Below are 26301 nucleotides of genomic sequence, written 5' to 3' on the forward strand. Positions count from 1 at the left end.
ACATCTCACATACTCTTTTAACATGGCAGGCACTGTTTATACACAGGAATCAAACATTTGGGTATTCAATATAATACACTGAAGAAAGAATAATCCCCTGGACAGAAAACATACTTAATTACAGTGAGTGAGTGGGTGAGTGAGTGAGTGGGTGAGTGCAATAGTCTGTTACATCATGACAGAAATTCTCTTCATTTAAACTGCTTGCAGTATCTGTGATTGCAATGCATAAAACTTGATTAAGTGTTTTGTGTTTAATATGTAAAAAGCAAAGAATTCATTGAAAAGGGTACTTCAACAAATGCTTTGGTTACTGTAAAACTGGACATATTCACGAGATATGCTTGATGTCCATCCTCTATATCTCCAGGGTCTGCATTTCAGTAAACCTATACTAACCCCTGGATCCATTCCTGTGATTCTCGCTACCTCAAATTACCCGCCCCTGATTTTCATCAGCCAGTTTGATCTGCTACACGACTCAGTCCAACTTACCAATCAGAATGAGGTTTACAGACCAGCCTTAATGTTGGCTTGGCGATATGAACAACATGGTGGCTAGTCCCTTTGACTACGATAGAGTTTGCAAAAAATTCAACATTGAAAAACAGACTGACAAGCAAAAAAAAGGCCCTAAAAAATACTGATTGAAAGGATGTCTTCATGTCCATTGAAATTAATGATGGCATTTCCTTTTTCCTCACCTCAACATTTGATTAGTCTGTAAATGTTAATGAAAATCAAGGGCAGGTAATCTGAGATTGTGAGAACCAAGGGAATGAATCCAGGGTTTAGTGTGAGTTTTCCGAAACACAGGCCCTGGAGATAGTGGATGGCTGGATGTCCTGAAAAAATAAATTGTTGGAAAACAGATTAAAATTGTGTAGCTTCTTCTTTCAGAGAAAATAAATTCTTATGTTTTGAAACAAAGACTGAAGACATATTTCGCGTCTGACAAAGCTCCCACCCTCACACCAAGACTATTACAAAGTCACTTCCTTACTCCACTTCAGGGACAGATTTACCAACAGAATACAAACAGTACACATTTTCTGTGGTCGGTAATAATAATATTGCATTGATCCTTGCTACATTATGGAAATCTACCTCCAGATGAAACAGTAGCTATAGTCCTCGCAACTTGAAATAGAATCACGAAATATCACGATGATTAATTAATGAAGATTGCTGTATGAGTGCTAATACTTAGTAAGTGACAACAAGCCATTCCGCCGGTCAGGAATATTACTTACAATAATGACAAAAATTGCAAAGAGCACTTTTCAAGAAATATCCATTTTGATAGTGATAAACGTCATCACTGAGTTCTGATCATGTGATCACAATCCAGGCAAGAATTAGCAGTCAGTACAGGTGGCTGTAAGCAGAGAACTGGGGCAATCTGTACACGTGCAGATATTAATCATTGAGATATTTCGTGATTCTATTTCAAGTGGCGAGGACTATAGTGGTGATGCTACTATGTTACATGAAGATGATATGAGAGCACTAAGCATTGTACATCAATCTAAAAGCTGTCAACATCAGCAATTTAATAGTTCAAGGGCAATGTCAAACATAAAATTTAGAAAAAAAGAAGAAGTGAAGTCTAAGTTGCTCTGTACCTGCCTACAACATAGGTAGTCATGAAAAGTAGGCATGTCTTACAGAAGTGGAACAGGACATTGGAAGCTAGAAGGTAAAATAAAGTAGAGATAGCAAATCTTTTAACTTTTCATGAGTGAATGAGTGAGTGAGTGAGTACATTATGATACTTTGAACATTATTTCACATCACAGCTTAAGAGGAGCAAAGTGTAAGAGATGCAGGTCTTACACTTCACCACTTTTGGTGAAACCCACAAGCATGGATATGGTGCTAAACATAACCTGGAACCATAATCTGAGCAATTCTGGGATTCTGGGAACACATGATAAAAGGATCTCTATTCCACTAAGGGACAAAATTCTGCACAGTTAATTGTGGCGCCTTAGACTGGGCCCCTATAAGCTTCAAATAAGAACTTAAATACCAGTGGAACACAAATATTTAAGCAAATGAACAGTTAATTCCACAAATTCATAAAGATATGAAGAGTTAAATGAAATGTTGAAACTCAAATAAATCAAATATAAAAAAAGAGAGAGAAAAAAAAGAAGAAAATATATTGATGATATTATCGGAGCATTTTACATAAAATATAAGCACTGATCAGCTGTAGAATGTATACAAGATCCATAGGCGGATCCAGAGGAGAGGTCAATTGACTCCGGACCCCCCCTTTTGAAAACCATGTGTTGTATGTTGTAGGCAGTAAAATTATCTGAGAGTGGATTTTGATATTTTGGACCCCTCCATTTAAAAATGCTGGATCCGCCCTTGAGATCTATCAATAACTAGTTTTAAAAAACTTGCTGCTTCCAATTTAAGCAGCGCTTCAGCAATAAGGAGTTATTACTGATGTCAATTTATAATTTTTCATAAACAGAAAAAAACAATTAGAATAAATATAAAATGACGGTAATCTACTCTCACTGACAATATTATTTACATCACAATAGCCTATATACATCCCTAATCAGGACTCTACAAAACAGTATATACAAATAATATTGCCTTAGTGTTTTCAGAAGACACTTTTCATCAACACATTTTTCATCATATTTTTAAACACATGCGAACAAATAGCCCTCCTACTATTTGGAGGTGTCACGATAACCTACCTCCTGAATCAATACTGGGGTCATGATACGTACCAATGGTACTGTCCAATTTAATTTGTGCCGTTTTGGCTCAACTGACAAGGGGTTGGTTGTTGCTTTCAACAACTGACTAAGTTTAGTTTCTTCTCAAAGCATTATGAAATCAGAATGATAATTTGTTAAGGATAGACATAAACGTAACTCTAGCCCAGGAAACTATCAGTTTGTGTTAACACAAACTTCATAATACTAATTTTTTAAAATGAACCACAATTTAAAAAGAATCGACACTTCGGTTGGTGTGTCGTGTACTGTATCAGGTGTAAATTTGTCATACATTGTTGAAACAAGCCTCAAAAACACTAGTGGTGTAACGATATGGTGACACAGTTTTGTATCGTGATACGAGCGCCATGATAGTGAGTGAGTTGGGTTTAACGCTGCTTTTAACATTATTCCAGTTATATCACAGCGTGTCAGCTTGATGTGGGAGGAAAGCCCGAAGTGATGTAGGTCTCAGACGTTTACCACTTCGCTAAAACCCACGAGCACGGGTATGGTGCTGACAAACCTAGAAACATGATCGGGGCGAACCGGGATTCGAACCCACAATCATAGGTTTCTGGCGTGCCCAAGGGACGCAACTCTGCACAGTGAATCGCAGCGCCTTAGACGACTGTCCACCCGTGCCCCTGCGCCATGATACAATACAATGATTTACGAGCCCTGTATTGCAACACATACAATGCAGTTTATTACAAGTCATATTAGTGTAAATCATGTGAATACTTTGATCCCTCGCTACAAGCTACCTTTCGGGGTCCAATTAATTGATGAGCGTTATAGATGATCAGCTGGTTTAACGAAGGGTGAGTCGTATGTGGTAGATGACCAACAAAACAGTATACATGCTCTGCCTACCTAACAGGATCTCTGAGTTAATAAAAAATGTTAGTAATTTTGGGAGCCATGCTTTACCGCGCGCTATAACCGAGTAAGCGCTATATTGAAGGGCGCATTAACGAGGGAACACTGTAATAACAAAAACTTATCAACCACCAGCTTAAGCAGATTCTCTCGTACTTCATGGCTGGACATACATAGCATAACATTCCCAGTGCCCTCTACCAATATGTTTCAGCCCTACAATATCCCATCTTTGACCTCTGAAATTTAATAACAAATGATTCAGGGTTGTGATTCACTTGCAATAAGAAAAACTATCAACTTGTCAAAGACTCCACCATATCGTTACACCTCTAAAAACCACCTAGTTGTCATAGCCATCTTAGAGCATAGGACAGTATTGAAATTCAACCATACACATTATGGAGGAATAACCATGACGATATGATACATGGAAGTTTTCTCAAGACTCATGAGATCAAAAATTACCATAAATCTTTCTCCTTTCTGATACAGTTTATCATTTCAAGTACCATGACTACTGAAGCACATGTGCAATGTCATTAAAATCAGATCTTAGTGCCCAAGTATCTTAGTAGTTTCAGGGAGCGCTAAGATCTGTTTTAATGAATTTGAGTACATATAAAAATGTCAGTGTAAAACATGTAGTTTCCCCTCGTTCAACATGTCTAATATGTACCATGGAAGAACGCTGACCAGAAATATTATAATTTATAAAATAATAGAGTAATGTTATTTTATTACAAAATGCTTTTTTTTAAAGAGTAAAAATATCATTTATACTTGTGAGATAAAATATGTATTTTTTAGAGTAAAATATAATTTATACTTATCCTGACTCATACTTATACTCGTGTGTACGAGTCAGGATAAGATAAAGTCATATGCATTGCACATACAACCTCTTGGTCCATCATTCTGAGATATGACTGAATGTACTTCCTCCAGCAGCAAATATCACGTCCTGTCCAAAACACTTTCCTTCAGTAGCTTGTTAAAGTTTCAATAAAATAAAATTAAATGAAAACAAAATTTACAACCTGCCAAAAGTGTAAGTGACAACGAAGGAGTCATGAACATGACAAACTGTATTCTCCAGGAAATGTTTTAAACATCAAGAAATACAATACCACCAGATCATTATTTTACCATTCAAAATGTTTTATATCCCAAAAAAACTTTAGAATAGAAAACACCCTGATATTGATGATCACACAGATGACCAGATGGACGGAGGACCTGTGGCATTTGTTCCTACAGACCTTGTCTCTAAAAATCCCCAAACACCCAGCATCTATTAGGCAGGTGAGACTCAAGAATCATCAACAAATCATCAGATATGTTGCAGAGAAGCTCTACTACCCAATCAAAATCTTTCTTGAACCTTAGAGATCTTAGAATTTATGATCAGCATGCTGATTGGGTGAAACATTTGCCCCAAGGCATGCTATGCTCTATAGAATCAGCTGCCTGTGTGCAGTAATCGCTGCGTACACAACCAGCTCACATAGTTCCAGGTTTAAAAACAAGGACATTACTATCAAAACCTCTAAACTGAGAAACTGTTCTACAATCTAAATGTTCACAGTTTTAAGTAGTATTGTTTTTGTGAGAATGAGAGAAACTGACTAAAACGTTTTACAACTTAGACGTTAATCACAGTTTTAAGTAGTATTGGTTTGTGAACAGAGAAACCGACTAAAACGTTCTACAATTTAGATGTTAATCACCATTTTAAGTAGTATTGTTCTATCGTGTGACAACGGCATGATGAGAATTATCACAACACCTATGAAATATCAACATATTCCCTGAATATGCTGAACATATACATTCTGTATAACAAAAATTTGTTTCGACAATAATTCGGATACAACCAAAATACAAAATTACAAAGGTCAAGCCAAGACATTCATACATTGATTGATAGATAAATACAAGTGAGATTGTAACTCTATGGTTCACAATTCCACATTGTGTCATTCGGGTTATCTCCCTTGATGGCCATGACCAAGCCAGTGTTCCAGGACAGCTCTGTGAGATGTGGTTACTACTTGAAGCGTGTGTAGCTGGAGTTGCTAAAACTAGCTTCCTGACCACCTACAAAGTCATCCGTGTCGTTAGACATCATCAGGTCATCGTCATCCTCGTCTAATCTGGTCATACGGAATTGCCTGGAACAGAGGATATCATAAATGTTTTTTTTCATCTTTGCAAAACATCTTTGTGTTAAATACTTGGGGTATAATGATTAATAAAAAAACCTGTTTGTTGTTGGGTTGTTTTTCGCAGCATTCAACCATATTCCAGCTATATGACAGCGGTCTGTAAATAATCGAGTCTGGACCAGAGAATTCAGTGTTTGATATGTGAATCAATCTATGCAATTGGTCTACGATGACATGCATCAACCCTGACCACCCGATCCCATAAGTTGCCACATACTGTAGAGAAAACAGACATTAATCAGTGCTACATCCAATAATTCCCTAATATTGCGAAGAATCTAGAAAAAAAGATGGAAATTACACTCCAATAATCATATCATGATATAAAACTTTGATTATCTATCATGTCTACTGCTCACAACCTGTACATCAACTTACAATATTCCTCGGCGCTTCTTGCGGATGTACAGGATCACTATGGCAACAATGATGAGGAAAACAACGATGCAGGCAATCACAACGCCGACTGTCACACTTATGTTACCTGCAAGAACATTTATTTCAACCATGAAGGGACTAAGACATATTAAACCTATTCCGAGAAGCATATCTTGTACATCTCTAAATACTATTTCGTACACGACACTCCCTGCCAAATTGAGTGAGTGAATGAGTATGGTTTTATGCTGCTCTTAGCAATATTCCAGCAACATCACAGCGGAGAATACTAGAAATGAGTTTCACACATTGTACTCATGTGGGGTATCGAACCCTGGCCTGTACTGGCGCATCTTCCCAAGGCAAGAGAGTTAACTGACTTTAAAAGTCCAGTTTCCACCCTTGCCGAACTAGGCTGGAATTCCTGGGCTCGGTCGTAGCGCCACCAGTGGCTATTACGAGTTAAGTCCATTCTATGCCTCTCCTATGGACCAATCAGATTCAACCTCTCGTATCACTTACATTTGCTTCAAACAAAATGGCGGCGGGGCAGTCAAGACAATCTGATTGACAATCAAGATCTATATTGAGAGAAAACGGGTCTTACATCGTTAAAGGCATCAAATCACGTGAGAACCTTGATTAAAAAGATTTGGAAAATATCTGTTGACAAAGCATTGGCGGTGCACATGCTTTGCAAATCCTGCAATCGACCAAAATCTGCACAACAGTTTACAAACCGGATTTCAATTTTGGTGCGAAATTTTGATTGGAATATGCATAGACTCGTTAGTCCGGCCAATATTTAACTCCATAATACCAGCCTAGTTCGGCAAGGGTGGAAACTGGACTTTTATAGTCAGCTAACTCCCTTGCCTCGGGAAGATGTCATTGGCGAGACAAGCACACGATTTAACCACTAGGTTTATGGTATATCAAAATCATATAAATATTGTAAACATATTTACTATGTTTACAGTAATTACCTCTCCAGATACTTCTCATAGAGTCAGTCATGTGACAGTTGCATGCTCCTCTCCATCCCTAAATGAATAACTGATAACTTACACAAGGGAGAAGGTTTACATGGCTGACATAATGTAACCATGGTAACAGCAATTAAAGCCATACTTTCGTATAAAAATAAGTATGATATGATTTCACTTGTGTGTGAAAAACGATCTGCATTAGTCCTCATACAGTTTCTATTGGCACTGACTTACCCTTGTGCTTAGGGTCCCACTTTTTGGAGTTGTTGCAGTTGTGACATGTGCGAGCAAGACACAGCTCTTCGGATGTTGCGATCTCCATGCAGTCTGTAGCATTGACAACACTGTCGTACTCAGACTCAAATCTCCTGTCGATGGACCAACTTATGGTGGTGGTAGTAGTGTGTGTGCAGTTCACTGTAGCTTGAAGATAAAACAGGGTAAAATGGTAAATAATAAAAGTGACTTCATTAATTACGTTTCCAGGCAGGATGAAGCCAGCAGATAAAAACGGTATCTGTTGGAGTCGTAATGGATAAGTATGAAAAAAAAAAGGTTAGGTAGGTACTACTTTCGGTGTCTACAAAGAAACATGGCAACCCCCTTAAATTGTCTAGATAAATTATTATGATAATTTGTATATTTTGATGATCAAAATAGACAAATTATTATGATAATTTGTCTATTTTGATGATCAAAATAATAGTCTAAGATACTGAAAATCAGCATCGAACATTCACAAATGTAGGCAACATTGGAGACTTAAACGAAGAATTTAGCAAGTAAGGTAGGTAAATTGGTTTCAATACCTGTGTTTGTAGACCTCTGGGTCTTCTAAAAAAAATAGAATTGGCCAAGGCTTGCTAAATATAATGTTTATTATTATGTTATGTTAACCTTCATTTATCCACTATGGCCACACACCTGCAGTTGTGTACATGACGGTAAGGTCTATGTCTGCGCCTCACTGTCAAAGCTTTCAGTAAATATATCCCAGGCATCTAGACCATGCTTAGCATATGTCTAATCTGTCTTAACATCAGGAGGCAGGAGGCGACAACTGTCACAAATCTCTGTGCAGAGTTGCATCCCTTTGCCACATTAGGATCTGTTCATTGGTTCAAATCACCGATAATGATCCTTGGTCTGTGCACAGTATACCCATGTTCAAGGGTTTTACAAAAGTGGCAAATTACGAGGATTATGAGTCACACAGGATTTCAAGAGCTGAACTGAATAAGACAAAGGTACACAAAGCTAGGTACACCTATAAAAAATAAGAATAATGTTCAGATGTCAGAGGGCGGTCGGGTAGCCTAGTGGTTAAAGCGTTCGCTCGTCACGCCGAAGACCCGGGTTCGATTCCCGACATGGGTACAATGTGTGAAGCCCATTTCTGGTGTTCCCCCCCGTGATATTGCTGGAATATTGCTAAAAGCGGCGTAAAACCATACTCACTCACTCACTCAGATGTCAGAGACCTACTATAAGGTCCCGATTGTCATGTATATTTTCACGTGTGTTGTTTGTTTTAGGTTCAGGGCCCCGTTCCACAATCGTAGCTCTCATCCTTCAACATCGACTTATGATAGTCGTAGATCTGAACAGGGCCTACGGGAGTGAGTGAGTGATATGGGTTTTATCCCGCTTTTAACATTATTCCAGTTATATCATGGCGTGTCAGCTTAATGTGGGAAGAAAGCCCGAAGTGATGCAAATCGTTTTTACCACTTACAGGACCTTAAATTGGTTTGCATGAGTGCGTCTGTCTGTCCTTGTCTGTACTAATGCCGGTTTTATAATGCTAGCCCATTGAAATACCATGCCACAGTTTAACATGTCCACTCAGACCCAATATACTGACTATGAGCTGACCTGTTCTTGCTTTATCCCTTTAATGCCGAACTCCAGGCAAGGTAACAAGTATCATCTTTTCACATCTTTTGGTATGACACGGCCGGGGTAGACACTCTATCCACTAGTCCCCGGAAACGGTTGGTCAACAAAGGGTGACAATCAACTAAACCACTCACCATTCTTCATATAGACAGGGGAGAAGCCACACTGACATCTCGACCCAACTTCCTTCACAAAGTAATTGATCAGCTTCGTGGTATTTTCATACACCCATTGGTCACAGGTGTAGTTCAAGGTGATCGTTTTGATCACAACGTCTGGGTCACATGATTTGGACTGGTTGAATTTGGAGAGCGCTATGATGAAGGAACCAGGGTCTCCTTGTGTGTTGTCACAACGAACAACTGATAAGTGAGATCCCTGTGGGATACTGAAAATTCAAATGTTCCTATAAATACAGCTGTGATCTCCAGAATTACAAAGATGGTAGACAGTTTACAAAAATACACAAAATACCTGTTGTTCCTTGGTTTATTATTAGAGTTTCAACATTAGAGTGAGTGAGTGAGTATGGTTTTACGCCACTTTTAGCAATATTCCAGCAATATTCCAGCAATATCACGGCGGGGGGACACCAGAAATGGGCTTCACACATTGTACCCATGTCTGGAATCGAACCCGGGTCTTTGGCGTGACGAGCGAACGCTTTAACCACTAGGCTACCCGACCGCCCCTTCAACATTAGAACAGACACCAGCAGGATTACACCAAGCTCTGGGTACAGGGGACCTCTTGCCCAGAATCACCATAGAGTTTCAACATTAGAACAGACACCAGCAGGATTACACCAAGCTCTGGGTACAGGGGACCTCTTGCCCAGAATCACCATAGAATCACCATAGAGTTTCAACATTAGAACAGACACCAGCAGGATTACACCAAGCTCTGGGTACAGGGGACCTCTTGCCCAGAATCACCATAGAATCACCATAGAATCACCATAGAGTTTCAACATTAGAACAGACACCAGCAGGATTACACCAAGCACTGGGTTCAGGGGACCTCTTGCCCAGAATCACCATAGAATCACCATAGAATCACCATAGAGTTTCAACATTAGAACAGACACCAGCAGGATTACACCAATCTCTGGGTACAGGGGACCTCTTGCCCTGGATCACCATAGAATCACCATAGAATCACCATAGAGTTTCAACATTAGAACAGACACCAGCAGGATTACACCAAGCACCGGGTACAGAGGACCTCTTGCCCTGAATCACAGATACCAGCAGGACCTCTTGCCCAGAATCGCCATAGAATCACCATAGAGTTTCAACATTAGAACAGACACCAGCAGGATTACACCAAGCACCGGGTACAGAGGACCTCTTGCCCGGAATCACAGATACCAGCAGGACCTCTTGCCCAGAATCGCCATAGAATCACCATAGAGTTTCAACATTAGAACAGACACCAGCAGGATTACACCAAGCACTGAGTTCAGGGGACCTCTTGCTAAGAATCACCATAGAATCACCATAGAGTTTCAACATTAGAACAGACACCAGCAGGATTACACCAAGCTCTGGGTACAGGGGACCTCTTGCCCAGAATCACCATAGAATCACCATAGAATCACTATAGAGTTTCAACACTAGAACAGACACCAGCAGGATTACACCAAGCTCTGGGTACAGGGGACCTCTTTCCCGGAATCACCATAGAGTTTCAACATTAGAACAGACACCAGCAGGATTACACCAAGCTCTGGGTTCAGGGGACCTCTTGCCCAGAATCACCATAGAATCACCATAGAGTTTCAACATTAGAACAGACACCAGCAGGATTACACCAAGCACTGGGTTCAAGGGACCTCTTGCCCGGAATCACCATAGAGTTTCAACATTAGAACAGACACCAGCAGGATTACACCAAGCTATGGGTTCAGGGGACCTCTTGCCCGGAATCACCATAGAATCACCATAGAATCACCATAGAGTTTCAACATTAGAACAGACACCAGCAGGAGTACACCAAGCACCGGGTACAGGGGACCTCTTGCCCAGAATCACCATAGAGTTTCAACATTAGAACAGACACCAGCAGGATTACACCAAGCACTGGGTTCAGGGGACCTCTTGCCCGGAATCACCATAGAGTTTCAACATTAGAACAGACACCAGCAGGAATACACCAAACTCTGGGTTCAGGGGACCTCTTGCCCAGAATCACCATAGAATCACCATAGAGTTTCAACATTAGGACAGACACCAGCAGGATTACACCAAGCACTGGGTACAGGGGACCTCTTGCCCAGAATCACCATAGAATCACCATAGAATCACTATAGAGTTTCAACATTACAACAGACACCAGCAGGATTACACCAAGCACTGGGTACAGGGGACCTCTTGCCCAGAATCACCATAGAATCACCATAGAGTTTCAACATTACAACAGACACCAGCAGGATTACACCAAGCACTGGGTACAGGGGACCTCTTGCCCAGAATCACCATTAGTTTATATCAGGTATTTGAGTTATCACTGTATTTACAACTTCAATAAATACATGAACATACCTTCTGTTGACTTGAGCGACGAGTATTCTTGACAAATAACCAGTAACAAATTTTATGCTGGTCGTCATTGTGTTGACGGGGTCTTGACTGACAATGGTAGCATCTGTTGGAACAACACTCATGTTTACATCAGTACAGCTTGTCCATTGAACAGTGTAGAGGGACACAATCACCGCTCTTCTGTTTGCTTGTGTCTAAAAAGTAAACTTTGATCACAATATCGCAAGATAAATGACAAAGAGATAATCCAACTAGTCCAAAATTCATCAGATAATCCAACTAGCCTACCATTCATCAGATATTCCAACTAATCCACATTCCACAAGATAATCCAACTAGCCCACCTTTCATCACCTAATCCAACTAATCCACAATCCATCAGATAATCCAACTAATCCAAATTTAACAGATAATATAAACATCCCGCAATTCAACAGATAATCCAACAAGCCCAACATTCATCACATAATCCAACTTCTAGTCCACAATTCATCAGTGAATGAGCGAGTGAGTGAGTGTGTGAGTAGGGTTTTACGCCGCTTTTAGCAATATTCTAGCAATATCACGACGGGGGACACCAGAAATGGGCTTCACACATTGTATCCATGTCGGGAATTGAACCCGGATCTTCTGTGTGGCGAGCGAACGCTTTAACCACTAGGCTTCCCGACCGCAACCTCAATTCATCAGAAAATCCAACTAATCCAAAATTCAACAGATAATTAAAACATCGCACAATTCAACAGATAATCTAACTAGTCCACAATTCATCTGATAATTCAACTAATCCAAAATTCATCAGAAAATCCAACTCATCCAAAATTCAAGAGATAATCTAGTTGTCCACAATTCAACAGATAATTCATCAGATGATCAAACTAATCTACAATTCAACAGATAATCCAACAAGCCCACAATTCAGACAATCCAAGGAGCCAACAATTCATCAGATAACCCAACTGATCCAAAATGCATCAGGTAACCCAACTTGTTCAAAATTCAACATATAATGCAACTAATCTACAGTTCATCAGATAATCCAACTGATCCACAATTCAACAGATAATCCAACAGATAATCCAACTAGTCCACAATTCATCAGATAATCCAACTGACCCAAAATTCATCAGGTAACCCAACTAATTAAAAATTCAACATATAATCCAACTAATCTACAATTCATCCGATAATCCAACTGATCCACAATTCAACAGATAAGCCAACAAGCCCACAATTCAGACAATTCAAGTAGTCAACAATTCATCAGATAATCCAACTGATCCAAAATTCATCATATAACCCAACTAATCCAAAATTCATCAGGTAACCAACTCGTCAAAATTCATCAGGTAACCAACTCGTCAAAATTCATAAGGTAATCCAACTAGTCAAAATTCATAAGGTAACCCAACTCATCAAAAATTCAACAGGTAAACCCAACTAGTCCACAATTCATCAAATTATCCAACAAATCCACAATTCATCAGGTAACCCAACTAATCCACAATGAAATACTTACCAAAGTTGCTGTTTTAAATGCCAGGCTGTTGTTCCAAGCAGCAGAATCTACCTGGACCACATCAGCACACTTCATTTTCAGATCGGACACCACCACCGTCATGTTAGGGGCAGCGTCTCCCTCCAGCCCTGACAGAGACACAAACATGACTAAAAGCTTCTTGCACACTTCAAAAGATTGTATCAAGTAACTATGAGTGAGTGAGTTTTACGCCGCTTTTCGCAATATTCCAGCAATATCATGGTGGGGGACACCACAAAAGGGCTTTACACATTGTACCCATGTCAGGAATCGAACCCGGGTCTTCGGCCTGACGAGGGAACGCTTTAACCACTAGGCTACCCGACCGCCCCTCAAGTAACTATGGTGACAGTGAGCTGAAAGATATATTCTAGGTTTCTAAAATCCTTTTGTGTAAGTGGAATCAGACCCACAAATTGCTATTTTGAAGCAAAAAATAGTACCATTAATAAAATACACCAATGAATTTAAAAGAAAATGTATTTAAAGTTATAATGATGAGTCAGGATAAATACAGTGAATCACATTTTTTTCATTTTTTGTATTTCATAAGTAAGGTATGTTGGAACCATGTCGTTACGTTGTCACCAGTGACCCAGTGGTATAAAGAGATAAATCTTGCTCTGCAGAGTAGTGTCCCTTTGCTGCCAGGATATGCTGCTTGTTGGTTAAATTAAGATTATCTTCTCTAGACGCAGGCTTGTGTGCTTTTCAAACTGTGCAAACATTTTCAATTTGTATGAAGTGTTTTCTCTTTTTATCTCCGGATAGTCTTAATAATTATGGCATTACACCAGTCATGAGATGTAGTGATTCATTTCTAATATTCCAGGAGCTGTAACCATGGTAACAGAGGTAACAACCTCTAAAGTGTGATTGAAGCTAAAGTTACCATGGTTACATAACAAATTTTTTTTATTCTGTAGTATGGCCAGCATTGTCAGTGAATACAATAGTTTGCAAACAGTTGACTAGGAAATATTTAATTCTATTCCAGGAGCTGTAACCGCAGTTACTACCAGAATACACCCGCTAACGTGTGACTGTAGCTAAAGTCACCATGGTCATATCATGTCAGCATTGCTAGTGAATACATGGTTTGAAAACTGTTTGCTTGGATATATGAAAAAATACTTACGTTTAATTTCTACAGTAAAGTTTGTACCATTTGAGAAAAGGCCACTGTAGGTAAAGTTATTGATAAGTAGAATGGTCTTCGGTGGTGAAGTAGACGTAGCTGCTAATGAAGTAGTAGTAGGTTGTACTGTTGTAGTGACAGACGATGCTGTGCTAACCGTGGAGGAAGGAGTAGAAGTTTCGGCTGTGGCAGAGGATGCTTCTGTAGATGTTGGACTTTCTGAGGATGTGGGTTCAGTGCTACTGGTGATAGATGCCTGTGCTGAGGATTTTGTGTTGCTACTTGGTGACAGGGTGGTACCACTGGTAGTGGAGGTGATTGCTGTGGTACTGCTGGGGGATGTTGTTGGTGCTGTTGGTGCTGCTGTTGCTGGCGTTGTTGTTTTTAGTGTTGATGGTGTTGTTGTTGTTGGTGATGTTGTTGTGGGTGGTTTTGTTGGTGTTGTTGTTGCTGTTGCTGTTGTTGGCGTTGTTGTTTTTGGTGGCGGTGGTTGTGTTGTTGTTGATGCTGGTGCTGTTGTTGTGGGTGGTTTTGTTGGTGTTGTTGTTGGTGTTGTTGCTGTTACTGGTGCTGTTGCTGTTGTTGGCGATGGTGATCTTGATCCTGGTGAGGTTGATGCTGGTCCTGTTGTCATTAATCTGGGTGATGCTGTGGACACTGGTGCTTGTGTCTGTGTAGCTGCTGTAGTTGATGTTGACGTTGACGTTGGTGTTGGTGTTGTGGTGAACACTGTTGAAGTACTATTCCCCTGGGCAGCAAGGATAAAACAACTAATTCCCACTACCAACAACCAGCCTCTACAAGCCATGCTGAAAAATGTCTCTATGTTGGCTCCTGAAACAAAGATACATTTGAATATATTTTCAATTATTTAAGATATAGGAAATTGCCAGTCCTTAGGGACAGACCAATATGATGAGCTCAGCTCACTGCATCAAACTGGACTCAAATAAATAAGAGAATAATTAGAGTGACAGGCTTTGAAACTTGCCTAAATTATAAAAAATAATGGTGACCATGTCTAAAAAGTCTATAAGGGTACTTGAAGGTCAAAGGACATAACTTGATAAAAATTTAACATATGGCAATACACGCATTATATGTCTTCTGTACATCATTATACCATGTATATTTGCAGAATTACAAATTTTGTTATGATTTTGCAGAAATGATGGCATTAGAGACAAAAAGTATGATGTCAAGATTTAAAGTTCAAATTTGAATCAGAAGTTTGTAAGCAAATTTGAGACAGTAGCTGCGATCATTCATAAAATGTTTCGGCTCGAGAGGCTTTGTCATTTCAGAGAAGATGTCAAGGTGGATAGACAGGCCATGTGCCATGGGCTCAATCACCAGGTGAGCTAAAAATACTTCTGTATGCTGAAAAGAACTTCAAAAGAAATGTATGAAGTCCTTCTTGCTGAGGCATATCTATACAATGTCCCTACCTTTCTATCTACCATGTTTGACACAGAGGAGGTGAAGAATGGAACCCCATCTACCATGTCTACCTTGATATAAAGGAGTTACAGAATGGGGCCCAATCTGCCATGTCTATCTTGTTATACAGGAGTTACAGAATGGGGCCCCATCTACCATGTCTATCTTGTTATACAGGAGTTACAGAATGGGGCCCCATCTACCATGTCTACCTTGTTATACAGGAGTTACAGAATGGGGCCCAATCTGCCATGTCTATCTTGTTATACAGGAGTTACAGAATGGGGCCCCATCTACCATGTCTACCTTATACAGGAATTACAGAATGGGACCCCATCTACCATGTCTATCTTGATATAAAGGAGTTACAGAATGGGGCCCAATCTACCATGTCTACCTTGTTATACAGGAGTTACAGAATGGGACCCCATCTACCATGTCTACCTTGTTATACAGGAGTTACAGAATGGGGCCCCATCTACCATGTCTACCTTATACAGGAGTTACAGAATGGGGCCCAATCTACCATGTCTACCTTGATATAAAGGAGTTACAGAAAGGGACCCCATCTACCATGTCTATCTTGATATAAAGGAGTTACAGAATGGGGCCCCATCTACCATGTCTACCTTGTTATACAGGAGTTACAGAATGGGGCCCTATCTACCATGTCTACCTTGATATACAGGAGTTACAAAATGGGGCCCTATCTACCATGTCTACCTTGTAATACAGGAGTTACAGAATGGGGCCCAATCTACCATGTCTACCTTGTTATACAGGAACTACAGAATGGGGCCCAATCTACCATGTCTATCTTGATATAAAGGAGTTACAGAAAGGGACCCCATCTACCATGTCTATCTTGATATAAAGGAGTTACAGAATGGGGCCCCATCTACCATGTCTACCTTGTTATACAGGAGTTACAGAATGGGGCCCTATCTACCATGTCTACCTTGATATACAGGAGTTACAGAATGGGGCCCTATCTACCATGTCTACCTTGTTATACAGGAGTTACAGAATGGGACCCCATCTACCATGTCTACCTTGTTATACAGGAGTTACAGAATGGAACCCCATCTACCATGTCTACCTTGATATAAAGGAGTTACAGAATGGGGCCCAATCTACCATGTCTACCTTGTTATACAGGAGTTAGAGAATGGGACCCCATCTACCATGTCTACCTTGTTGTACAGGAGTTACAGAATGGGGCCCAATCTACCATGTCTATCTTGTTATACAGGAACTACAGAATGGGGCCCCATCTACCATGTCTATCTTGTTATACAGGAGTTACAGAATGGGGCCCAATCTACCATGTCTACCTTGTTATACAGGAGTTACAGAATGGGGCCCCATCTACCATGTCTACCTTATACAGGAGTTACAGAATGGGGCCCAATCTACCATGTCTACCTTGATATAAAGGAGTTACAGAAAGGGACCCCATCTACCATGTCTATCTTGATATAAAGGAGTTACAGAATGGGGCCCCATCTACCATGTCTACCTTGTTATACAGGAGTTACAGAATGGGGCCCTATCTACCATGTCTACCTTGATATACAGGAGTTACAAAATGGGGCCCTATCTACCATGTCTACCTTGTAATACAGGAGTTACAGAATGGGGCCCAATCTACCATGTCTACCTTGTTATACAGGAACTACAGAATGGGGCCCAATCTACCATGTCTATCTTGATATAAAGGAGTTACAGAAAGGGACCCCATCTACCATGTCTATCTTGATATAAAGGAGTTACAGAATGGGGCCCCATCTACCATGTCTACCTTGTTATACAGGAGTTACAGAATGGGGCCCTATCTACCATGTCTACCTTGATATACAGGAGTTACAGAATGGGGCCCTATCTACCATGTCTACCTTGTTATACAGGAGTTACAGAATGGGACCCCATCTACCATGTCTACCTTGTTATACAGGAGTTACAGAATGGGGCCCCATCTACCATGTCTACCTTGATATAAAGGAGTTACAGAATGGGGCCCAATCTACCATGTCTACCTTGTTATACAGGAGTTAGAGAATGGGACCCCATCTACCATGTCTACCTTGTTGTACAGGAGTTACAGAATGGGGCCCAATCTACCATGTCTATCTTGTTATACAGGAACTACAGAATGGGGCCCCATCTACCATGTCTATCTTGTTATACAGGAGTTACAGAATGGGGCCCAATCTACCATGTCTACCTTGTTATACAGGAGTTACAGAATGGAACCCCATCTACCATGTCTACCTTGATATAAAGGAGTTACAGAATGGGGCCCAATCTACCATGTCTACCTTGTTATACAGGAGTTAGAGAATGGGACCCCATCTACCATGTCTACCTTGTTATACAGGAGTTAGAGAATGGAACCCCATCTACCATGTCTACCTTGATATAAAGGAGTTACAGAATGGGGCCCAATCTACCATGTCTACCTTGTTATACAGGAGTTAGAGAATGGGACCCCATCTACCATGTCTACCTTGTTGTACAGGAGTTACAGAATGGGGCCCAATCTACCATGTCTATCTTGTTATACAGGAACTACAGAATGGGGCCCCATCTACCATGTCTATCTTGTTATACAGGAGTTACAGAATGGGGCCCAATCTACCATGTCTACCTTGTTATACAGGAGTTACAGAATGGAACCCCATCTACCATGTCTACCTTGATATAAAGGAGTTACAGAATGGGGCCCAATCTACCATGTCTACCTTGTTATACAGGAGTTAGAGAATGGGACCCCATCTACCATGTCTACCTTGTTATACAGGAGTTACAGAATGGGGCCCAATCTACCATGTCTATCTTGTTATACAGGAACTACAGAATGGGGCCCCATCTACCATGTCTATCTTGTTATACAGGAGTTACAGAATGGGGCCCAATCTACCATGTCTACCTTGATATAAAGGAGTTACAGAATGGGACCCCATCTACCATGTCTATCTTGTTATACAGGAGTTACAGAATGGGGCCCAATCTACCATGTCTACCTTGTTATACAGGAGTTACAGAATGGGGCACAATCTACCATGTCTACCTTGATATACAGGAGTTACAGAATGGGACCCCATCTACCATGTCTATCTTGTTATACAGGAGTTACAGAATGGGGCCCAATCTACCATGTCTACCTTGATATAAAGGAGTTACAGAATGGGGCCCAATCTACCATGTCTACCTTATACAGGAGTTACAGAATGGGGCCCCATCTACCATGTCTACCTTGTTATAAAGGAGTTACAGAATGGGACCCCATCTACCATATCTACCTTGTAATACAGGAGTTACAGAATGGGGCCCAATCTACCATGTCTACCTTGATATAAAGGAGTTACAGAATGGGACCCCATCTACCATGTCTATCTTGTTATACAGGAGTTACAGAATGGGGCCCAATCTACCATGTCTATCTTGTTATACAGGAGTTACAGAATGGGGCCCTATCTACCATGTCTACCTTGATATACAGGAGTTACAGAATGGGGCCCAATCTACCATGTCTACCTTGTTATACAGGAGTTAGAGAATGGGACCCCATCTACCATGTCTACCTTGTTGTACAGGAGTTACAGAATGGGGCCCAATCTACCATGTCTATCTTGTTATACAGGAACTACAGAATGGGGCCCCATCTACCATGTCTATCTTGTTATACAGGAGTTACAGAATGGGGCCCAATCTACCATGTCTACCTTGTTATACAGGAGTTACAGAATGGAACCCCATCTACCATGTCTACCTTGATATAAAGGAGTTACAGAATGGGGCCCAATCTACCATGTCTACCTTGTTATACAGGAGTTAGAGAATGGGACCCCATCTACCATGTCTACCTTGTTATACAGGAGTTAGAGAATGGAACCCCATCTACCATGTCTACCTTGATATAAAGGAGTTACAGAATGGGGCCCAATCTACCATGTCTACCTTGTTATACAGGAGTTAGAGAATGGGACCCCATCTACCATGTCTACCTTGTTGTACAGGAGTTACAGAATGGGGCCCAATCTACCATGTCTATCTTGTTATACAGGAACTACAGAATGGGGCCCCATCTACCATGTCTATCTTGTTATACAGGAGTTACAGAATGGGGCCCAATCTACCATGTCTACCTTGTTATACAGGAGTTACAGAATGGAACCCCATCTACCATGTCTACCTTGATATAAAGGAGTTACAGAATGGGGCCCAATCTACCATGTCTACCTTGTTATACAGGAGTTAGAGAATGGGACCCCATCTACCATGTCTACCTTGTTATACAGGAGTTACAGAATGGGGCCCAATCTACCATGTCTATCTTGTTATACAGGAACTACAGAATGGGGCCCCATCTACCATGTCTATCTTGTTATACAGGAGTTACAGAATGGGGCCCAATCTACCATGTCTACCTTGATATAAAGGAGTTACAGAATGGGACCCCATCTACCATGTCTATCTTGTTATACAGGAGTTACAGAATGGGGCCCAATCTACCATGTCTACCTTGTTATACAGGAGTTACAGAATGGGGCACAATCTACCATGTCTACCTTGATATACAGGAGTTACAGAATGGGACCCCATCTACCATGTCTATCTTGTTATACAGGAGTTACAGAATGGGGCCCAATCTACCATGTCTACCTTGATATAAAGGAGTTACAGAATGGGGCCCAATCTACCATGTCTACCTTATACAGGAGTTACAGAATGGGGCCCCATCTACCATGTCTACCTTGTTATAAAGGAGTTACAGAATGGGACCCCATCTACCATATCTACCTTGTAATACAGGAGTTACAGAATGGGGCCCAATCTACCATGTCTACCTTGATATAAAGGAGTTACAGAATGGGACCCCATCTACCATGTCTATCTTGTTATACAGGAGTTACAGAATGGGGCCCAATCTACCATGTCTATCTTGTTATACAGGAGTTACAGAATGGGGCCCTATCTACCATGTCTACCTTGATATACAGGAGTTACAGAATGGGGCCCAATCTACCATGTCTACCTTGTTATACAGGAGTTACAGAATGGGGCCCAATCTACCATGTCTACCTTGTTATACAGGAGTTACAGAATGGGGCCCAATCTACCATGTCTACCTTGTTATACAGGAGTTACAGAATGGGGCCCCATCTCCCATGTCTACCTTATACAGGAATTACAGAATGGGGCCCAATCTACCTTGTCTACCTTGTTATACAGGAGTTACTGAATGGGGCCCAATCTACCATGTCTACCTTGTTATACAGGAGTTACAGAATGGGACCCCATCTACCATGTCTACCTTATACAGGAATTACAGAATGGGGCCCAATCTACCATGTCTACCTTGTTATACAGGAGTTACAGAATGGGACCCCATCTACCATGTCTATCTTGTTATACAGGAGTTACAGAATGGGACCCCATCTACCATGTCTACCTTGATATAAAGGAGTTACAGAATGGGGCCCCATCTACCATGTCTACCTTGTTATACAGGAGTTACAGAATGGGGCCCCATCTACCATGTCTACCTTGTTATACAGGAGTTACAGAATGGGGCCCAATCTACCATGTCTACCTTGTTATACAGGAGTTACAGAATGGGACCCCATCTACCATGTCTATCTTGTTATACAGGAGTTACAGAATGGGACCCCATCTACCATGTCTATCTTGTTATACAGGAGTTACAGAATGGGACCCCATCTTTCAAGATGTTTAATAATTTTATATCATCAGAATAATAACATAATGGTTGTAAAGCACCTAATTCCATATGCAATACAAGTTCAAAGCACTGCATTAACCTAATTTTACATACTTACTTCAGAGAAGTGCTTGTTCAAACAAACATGATAAAAAGATTGCAGTGGCTCCAGACTACATAAAATGCAGGTGATTAATTACCATGATTATAACTAAAAAAAGTTGAAAGTTTAATTGCGAATGATTTTGGAGTTGTATGGTTGTAGTATTAGGTCAGGAAATAAACATGACAATGATATGCATGACACAAAATTGTAACAGTTACTGCTAATAACACCTGGGCCCCGTTCCACAAAGCGATCTTAATGCTAAGTTGGTCGTAACTCCCACACTTTGTCATAGGCTTACGACCAACGTAGCACTAAGATCGCTCTGTGGAACGGGGCCCTGATTTATATGTATACAAAACACACGTCAACACAACGTTCATTTGATGTGTGAGTGAGACAGGAGTATTGTCTAGTGTATCGATAAAAACCCGCTCAGCTGGCACTCAGACCATGCAGACATCTAACCTTTAAATGAACAGCAGCATCCTGCATAGTATACATCCTGTTACAAGGGACGGACCCTTAGGTACATCTAGTGTAGATGACATGTAGTCTCACAGACCCTACACAATAATTTAACAAATAAATCCAACTCAAGTCTACATTGCCTCAGATCTAGCCAAGGAATTCAGCATTGTTCTGGGCTCCATTTGGATTGTAGTTTATATATATTGTAGTTTGTATATATTGTAGATGTACATTTTCAAATAAGATAACTTTATTTCTGGGCTAAATGTTAGTTCAGTGAGGTGGTGAGGTGAAATGGGGTTAAATATTGCGTCCAAAATTATTGCACTTATATGGAGATGTGCATGAACCTGTGTTTGTGTGGCTGCTTGTACTGGTCCAGACTAAAACCATGCCGCAGAATAACATGAATTCCCCACTCAGACACTGTATACTGACTTCGAGCCGACCAGTCCTCGTTTTAGCCCCTTGATGCCCAGCGCCAGATAGGGTAACAACAAGTACCATCTTTTAACCTCTTTTGGTATGACGCGGCCGAGCGCCAGACAGGGTAACAACAAGTGCCATCTTTTAACGTCTTTTGGTATGATGCGGCCGGGGATCAAACCCCGGACCTTCCGCTCTCCGGGCGGACGCTTTACCACTAGACCACGGAGGCGGTCTGACATATCACAGATCCTGTAATACCTCCTTTTGTCTATTACTTTCACGCATCTGTCATCCAGACATTTCATACATGTGGAATAAAATTCAAATTTTGACATGTTTGAGTATCACGATCATGGAGTATAGCAGGGTTTGACAGGGTGCAAACTATTGCGTCCTAAAGGCAGTGTTAAGGCAAACAAAATGAGCATGGATACAAATAATTTATACTGTTGACAATTTTGAAGAAACAATCATGGTTTGTTTGTTGTTTAACACCACACTCAGCAATAGTCCAGCTATATTCCAGCAGTCTGTAAATAATCAAGTCTCGTCCAGGCAATCCAGTGATTGACATCATGAGCATTGATCAATGGATCAGGGATATGATGACATGCATCAACCAAGTCTGCCTGTCTGACTATCAGATCCCGTTAGTCACCGCTGATGACAAGTTTGAGTTGCTAAAGACCAATTTTCACCCGGATCTTCATGGGTTATGTCAAGGTCATAGTACCTCTTTTGTTCACATGTCAATGTCATATTCAGCAATCATTCATTTGTCAATGGAACCATGAAGATCCGGGGTAGAACAGGTCTTCAGCAACCAATGCTTGCCGTAAAAGGCGACTATGCTTGTCGTAAGAGGTGACTGACGGGATCGGGTGGTCAGGCTCGCTGGCTTGGTTGATGCATGTCATCGTATCCCAATTGGGTGGATTAATGCTCATGATCCCAAGAACTGGGTTGTCTGGCCCAGACTCGATTATTTACAGACCGCAGTCATATAGCTGAGTGCGGCGTTAACATGGTTAAACAACAACCAAACAAACAAATCATTTGTCAATGTCAGTGTAAAATCCGAGTTCACACGCTTATCACAGGATGTTAATCAGTCAAGCAATTTCATGGACAGTTCAACAGTTCACAACGCACATAAAAAGATATGCTTTTGAGATATAAGGACTGTGACAGACACTAGATAGCAGAAACAGATGATTAGCAATATTTTTTTATCTAACACTGTATGAATGTTCTGTGTGAGTGTAGGGCTTCAGGTTGCTTTTACAATATTCAAAGCAGTATCAGGTGAGGGACTTTAAAAATGGCCATCCTACACATGGATTTATAGAGAACTGGTCAGAGGCTTATATTCGGCTCCAAGCTTGCATCAGAAATTTGAAATAAAAATTTCTGAGTTCCTCAGGATTTAAGGACATTAAATAAATCCAATAAGTCACCACTTTTCCCAATTTGCCCGCCAAAGGCACCTAGCTTGGAGTCCAAGAGAAACCCCTGGCCACACTGTAACCATGAGGAGAATGAACATTTTACCGCTTGGATGCCCAGTGAATCATTATCTGGTCACATTATTAACTTTGTTCGTTTTTTGTGTGATTAAGTCGCTGACACTTATTTAAGAATTAACATTCACTTTGAGTGAGTTCATTGGAGTTTGAACCTTCAGAGGGTGGGGGCCAAACTGTATGATCGTTGGAGCTTGAGACTTCTCAATGTATGCTAGAACGCTGAGTTCAAGATTAAAGGGTCTAAATACCAGAAACAACGCTTCTGTATGTATTCATGTTTGGAAATTCCCAGGGGTTCCCCTAGGAAAGTTGAAGAAGTCTGTCAGTGTTTACATCATTTCAAGAACATGGTCTCATGGCCATGTATGAACGTCAAATTGTGTCATACATTACATGTATAAACGTCAATTTCCCGGTCATGTGGTCAACCTCTTCTCCAATGGAAAAGCTGTATATCATTGAAACTTTACATAAAAAAATTATATTAGATTGTTTTTCTTTTTTTGGTATTTGAGTATGCAATAATTGTTATTAACACTGTTGTGTACTGGTTTCTATTATTTCAAATTGACTAGTTTCCTTACCATGCTTACCAGGATAATTAACATCTAAAAATACATCATCAAAATTTGGTATCAAATAACTTTTCTGCTACATTTGATTTTATTACATTTTATGGACATGCATATACCATGCTTAAAGTTGAAAAATCAACAATCAATCTTGGTCATGCTACTATCACTAGTTAGTTGTCCAATGAACATAACGTTCTAAATTACAACTTAAGATTTGAATACCAAAATTGTATACAATTGAGTTCAGTTTAACACAGGGTACACAAGCTAGCTTGTTTAGACATGTATGTGAATTATGAACATTTTGAAATTTGATCATATTGTTGCTGAGCTGAAGGAGGTCAAAGGTATGTCATCAAAGTTAGAATTATCTATGTTGTTCACATTATGATGATACATGATACCGTAATCATTAGCAGTGGGACGTCCCTATACATGCACCGATGCATAAGTGGATCGTGACAGTCGCACACAAATTAGAAGGGAAAATTAGTGGTGAAAATGAAAGTATTTTCATCCACTCCAAATAATCAAGTCTGGACCAGACAATCCAGTGATTGACATCATGAGCATCGATCTCGCAACTGGTATACAATGACATGCATGAACCAAATCAGCGAGTCTGACCACCTGGTCCTGTTAGTGACCTCTTGCAACAGAAGTGATGATCAGAACTATTATTAGATGTCAGGGAGTGAGTATGGTTTTACGTCACTTTAAGCAATCTTCCTGCAATATCATGGTGAGGAACGTCAGAAATTCACACATTGTACCCATGTCTTTACCACAGGTCTTTACCGTTATGACTGTGAGCTAACACTTTTACCACTAGGCTGCCCCACCACCCCTATTAGATCATATTGATAAAGAACATAAACATGGCATATCATCAGCTGGTCACACATGAAACAATTAATTTTTAAAAAGATTTCCAAAGGCCTGGGTTTTTTTATAAACATATTTGCATAATACCGAAGATTCCGATTCTATGTTCAAAATTCAATTAATGAATAATACATGTTCAAACAGTGTGAAATAAGTATATTTTAAAATGTCATGCTCCTAATTCTTATCGAGGTCAACATACGATATGCCGTACGTATTTCGTTTAGTATTTGTACATAACGTTCGTAGATTGCTTCTCTAGGCCTTCATATTCGAGTCGCAATGGCTACATAAACATATGTATAGCGTGGACCTACTATAAGGAAATTGACGTAATCATTTCCGTGTTTCGGGCTTATAAACCTGTTATACCTTTGTTATGTATAATTTTAAGTTATATCAATCAACACTCACCTTATTTAAATGTTGTGTGCAAACAAATCTTAAACTGTCGTTCGCGTATTATGGACAATTGTCCCCTTGAAGTGACACGACAAACACAACCTCCACGGTCTAACAAAACATCCTGCTGGGTCAGGGGTTACACGGTCATCCAATCAAATGCTCGCTTTCATCCGACACGCACCTGCCAAACAAATGCTATTTCTTGACTGGGATCCTGTCTACCCGAAATCAAACAGCACCCGGGTGCACACAGAACACAGAAGGTACCCGGTTGCATGAGCTAGCTTGCGCATACGATATGTGGAACTAGCCTAGTGAGTAAGTTCCCTGTGGTTAATAGATAATATAAAAAGTTAGGATACTCTGTAACATCACACATGTTATATTGATATTCC

The 26301-nt window shown here is 40.4% G+C and overlaps 1 protein-coding gene across 1 annotated transcript; it reads right to left on the reverse strand.

Annotated features, from left to right (window-relative positions):
• Window positions 1–1371: 1371 nt before the first annotated feature.
• Window positions 1372–26018, reverse strand: LOC139444136 (uncharacterized). The gene is made up of 8 exons (XM_071225038.1): window positions 25916–26018; window positions 14345–15178; window positions 13186–13313; window positions 11667–11860; window positions 9258–9511; window positions 7459–7647; window positions 6236–6341; window positions 1372–5803 (listed from the first exon to the last, which is right to left on the reverse strand). The coding sequence occupies exons 2-8, from the start codon at window positions 15150–15152 to the stop codon at window positions 5680–5682; spliced, it is 1803 nt and encodes a 600-aa protein (XP_071081139.1). The 5' UTR covers window positions 15153–15178; window positions 25916–26018; the 3' UTR covers window positions 1372–5679.
• Between the last annotated feature and the right edge of the window lie 283 nt (window positions 26019–26301).

Source organism: Haliotis cracherodii, unplaced genomic scaffold (genome assembly GCF_022045235.1).
Source record: "Haliotis cracherodii isolate W230 unplaced genomic scaffold, xgHalCrac1.p SCAF_5, whole genome shotgun sequence".
Classification (NCBI taxonomy): Eukaryota; Metazoa; Mollusca; class Gastropoda; order Lepetellida; family Haliotidae; genus Haliotis; species Haliotis cracherodii.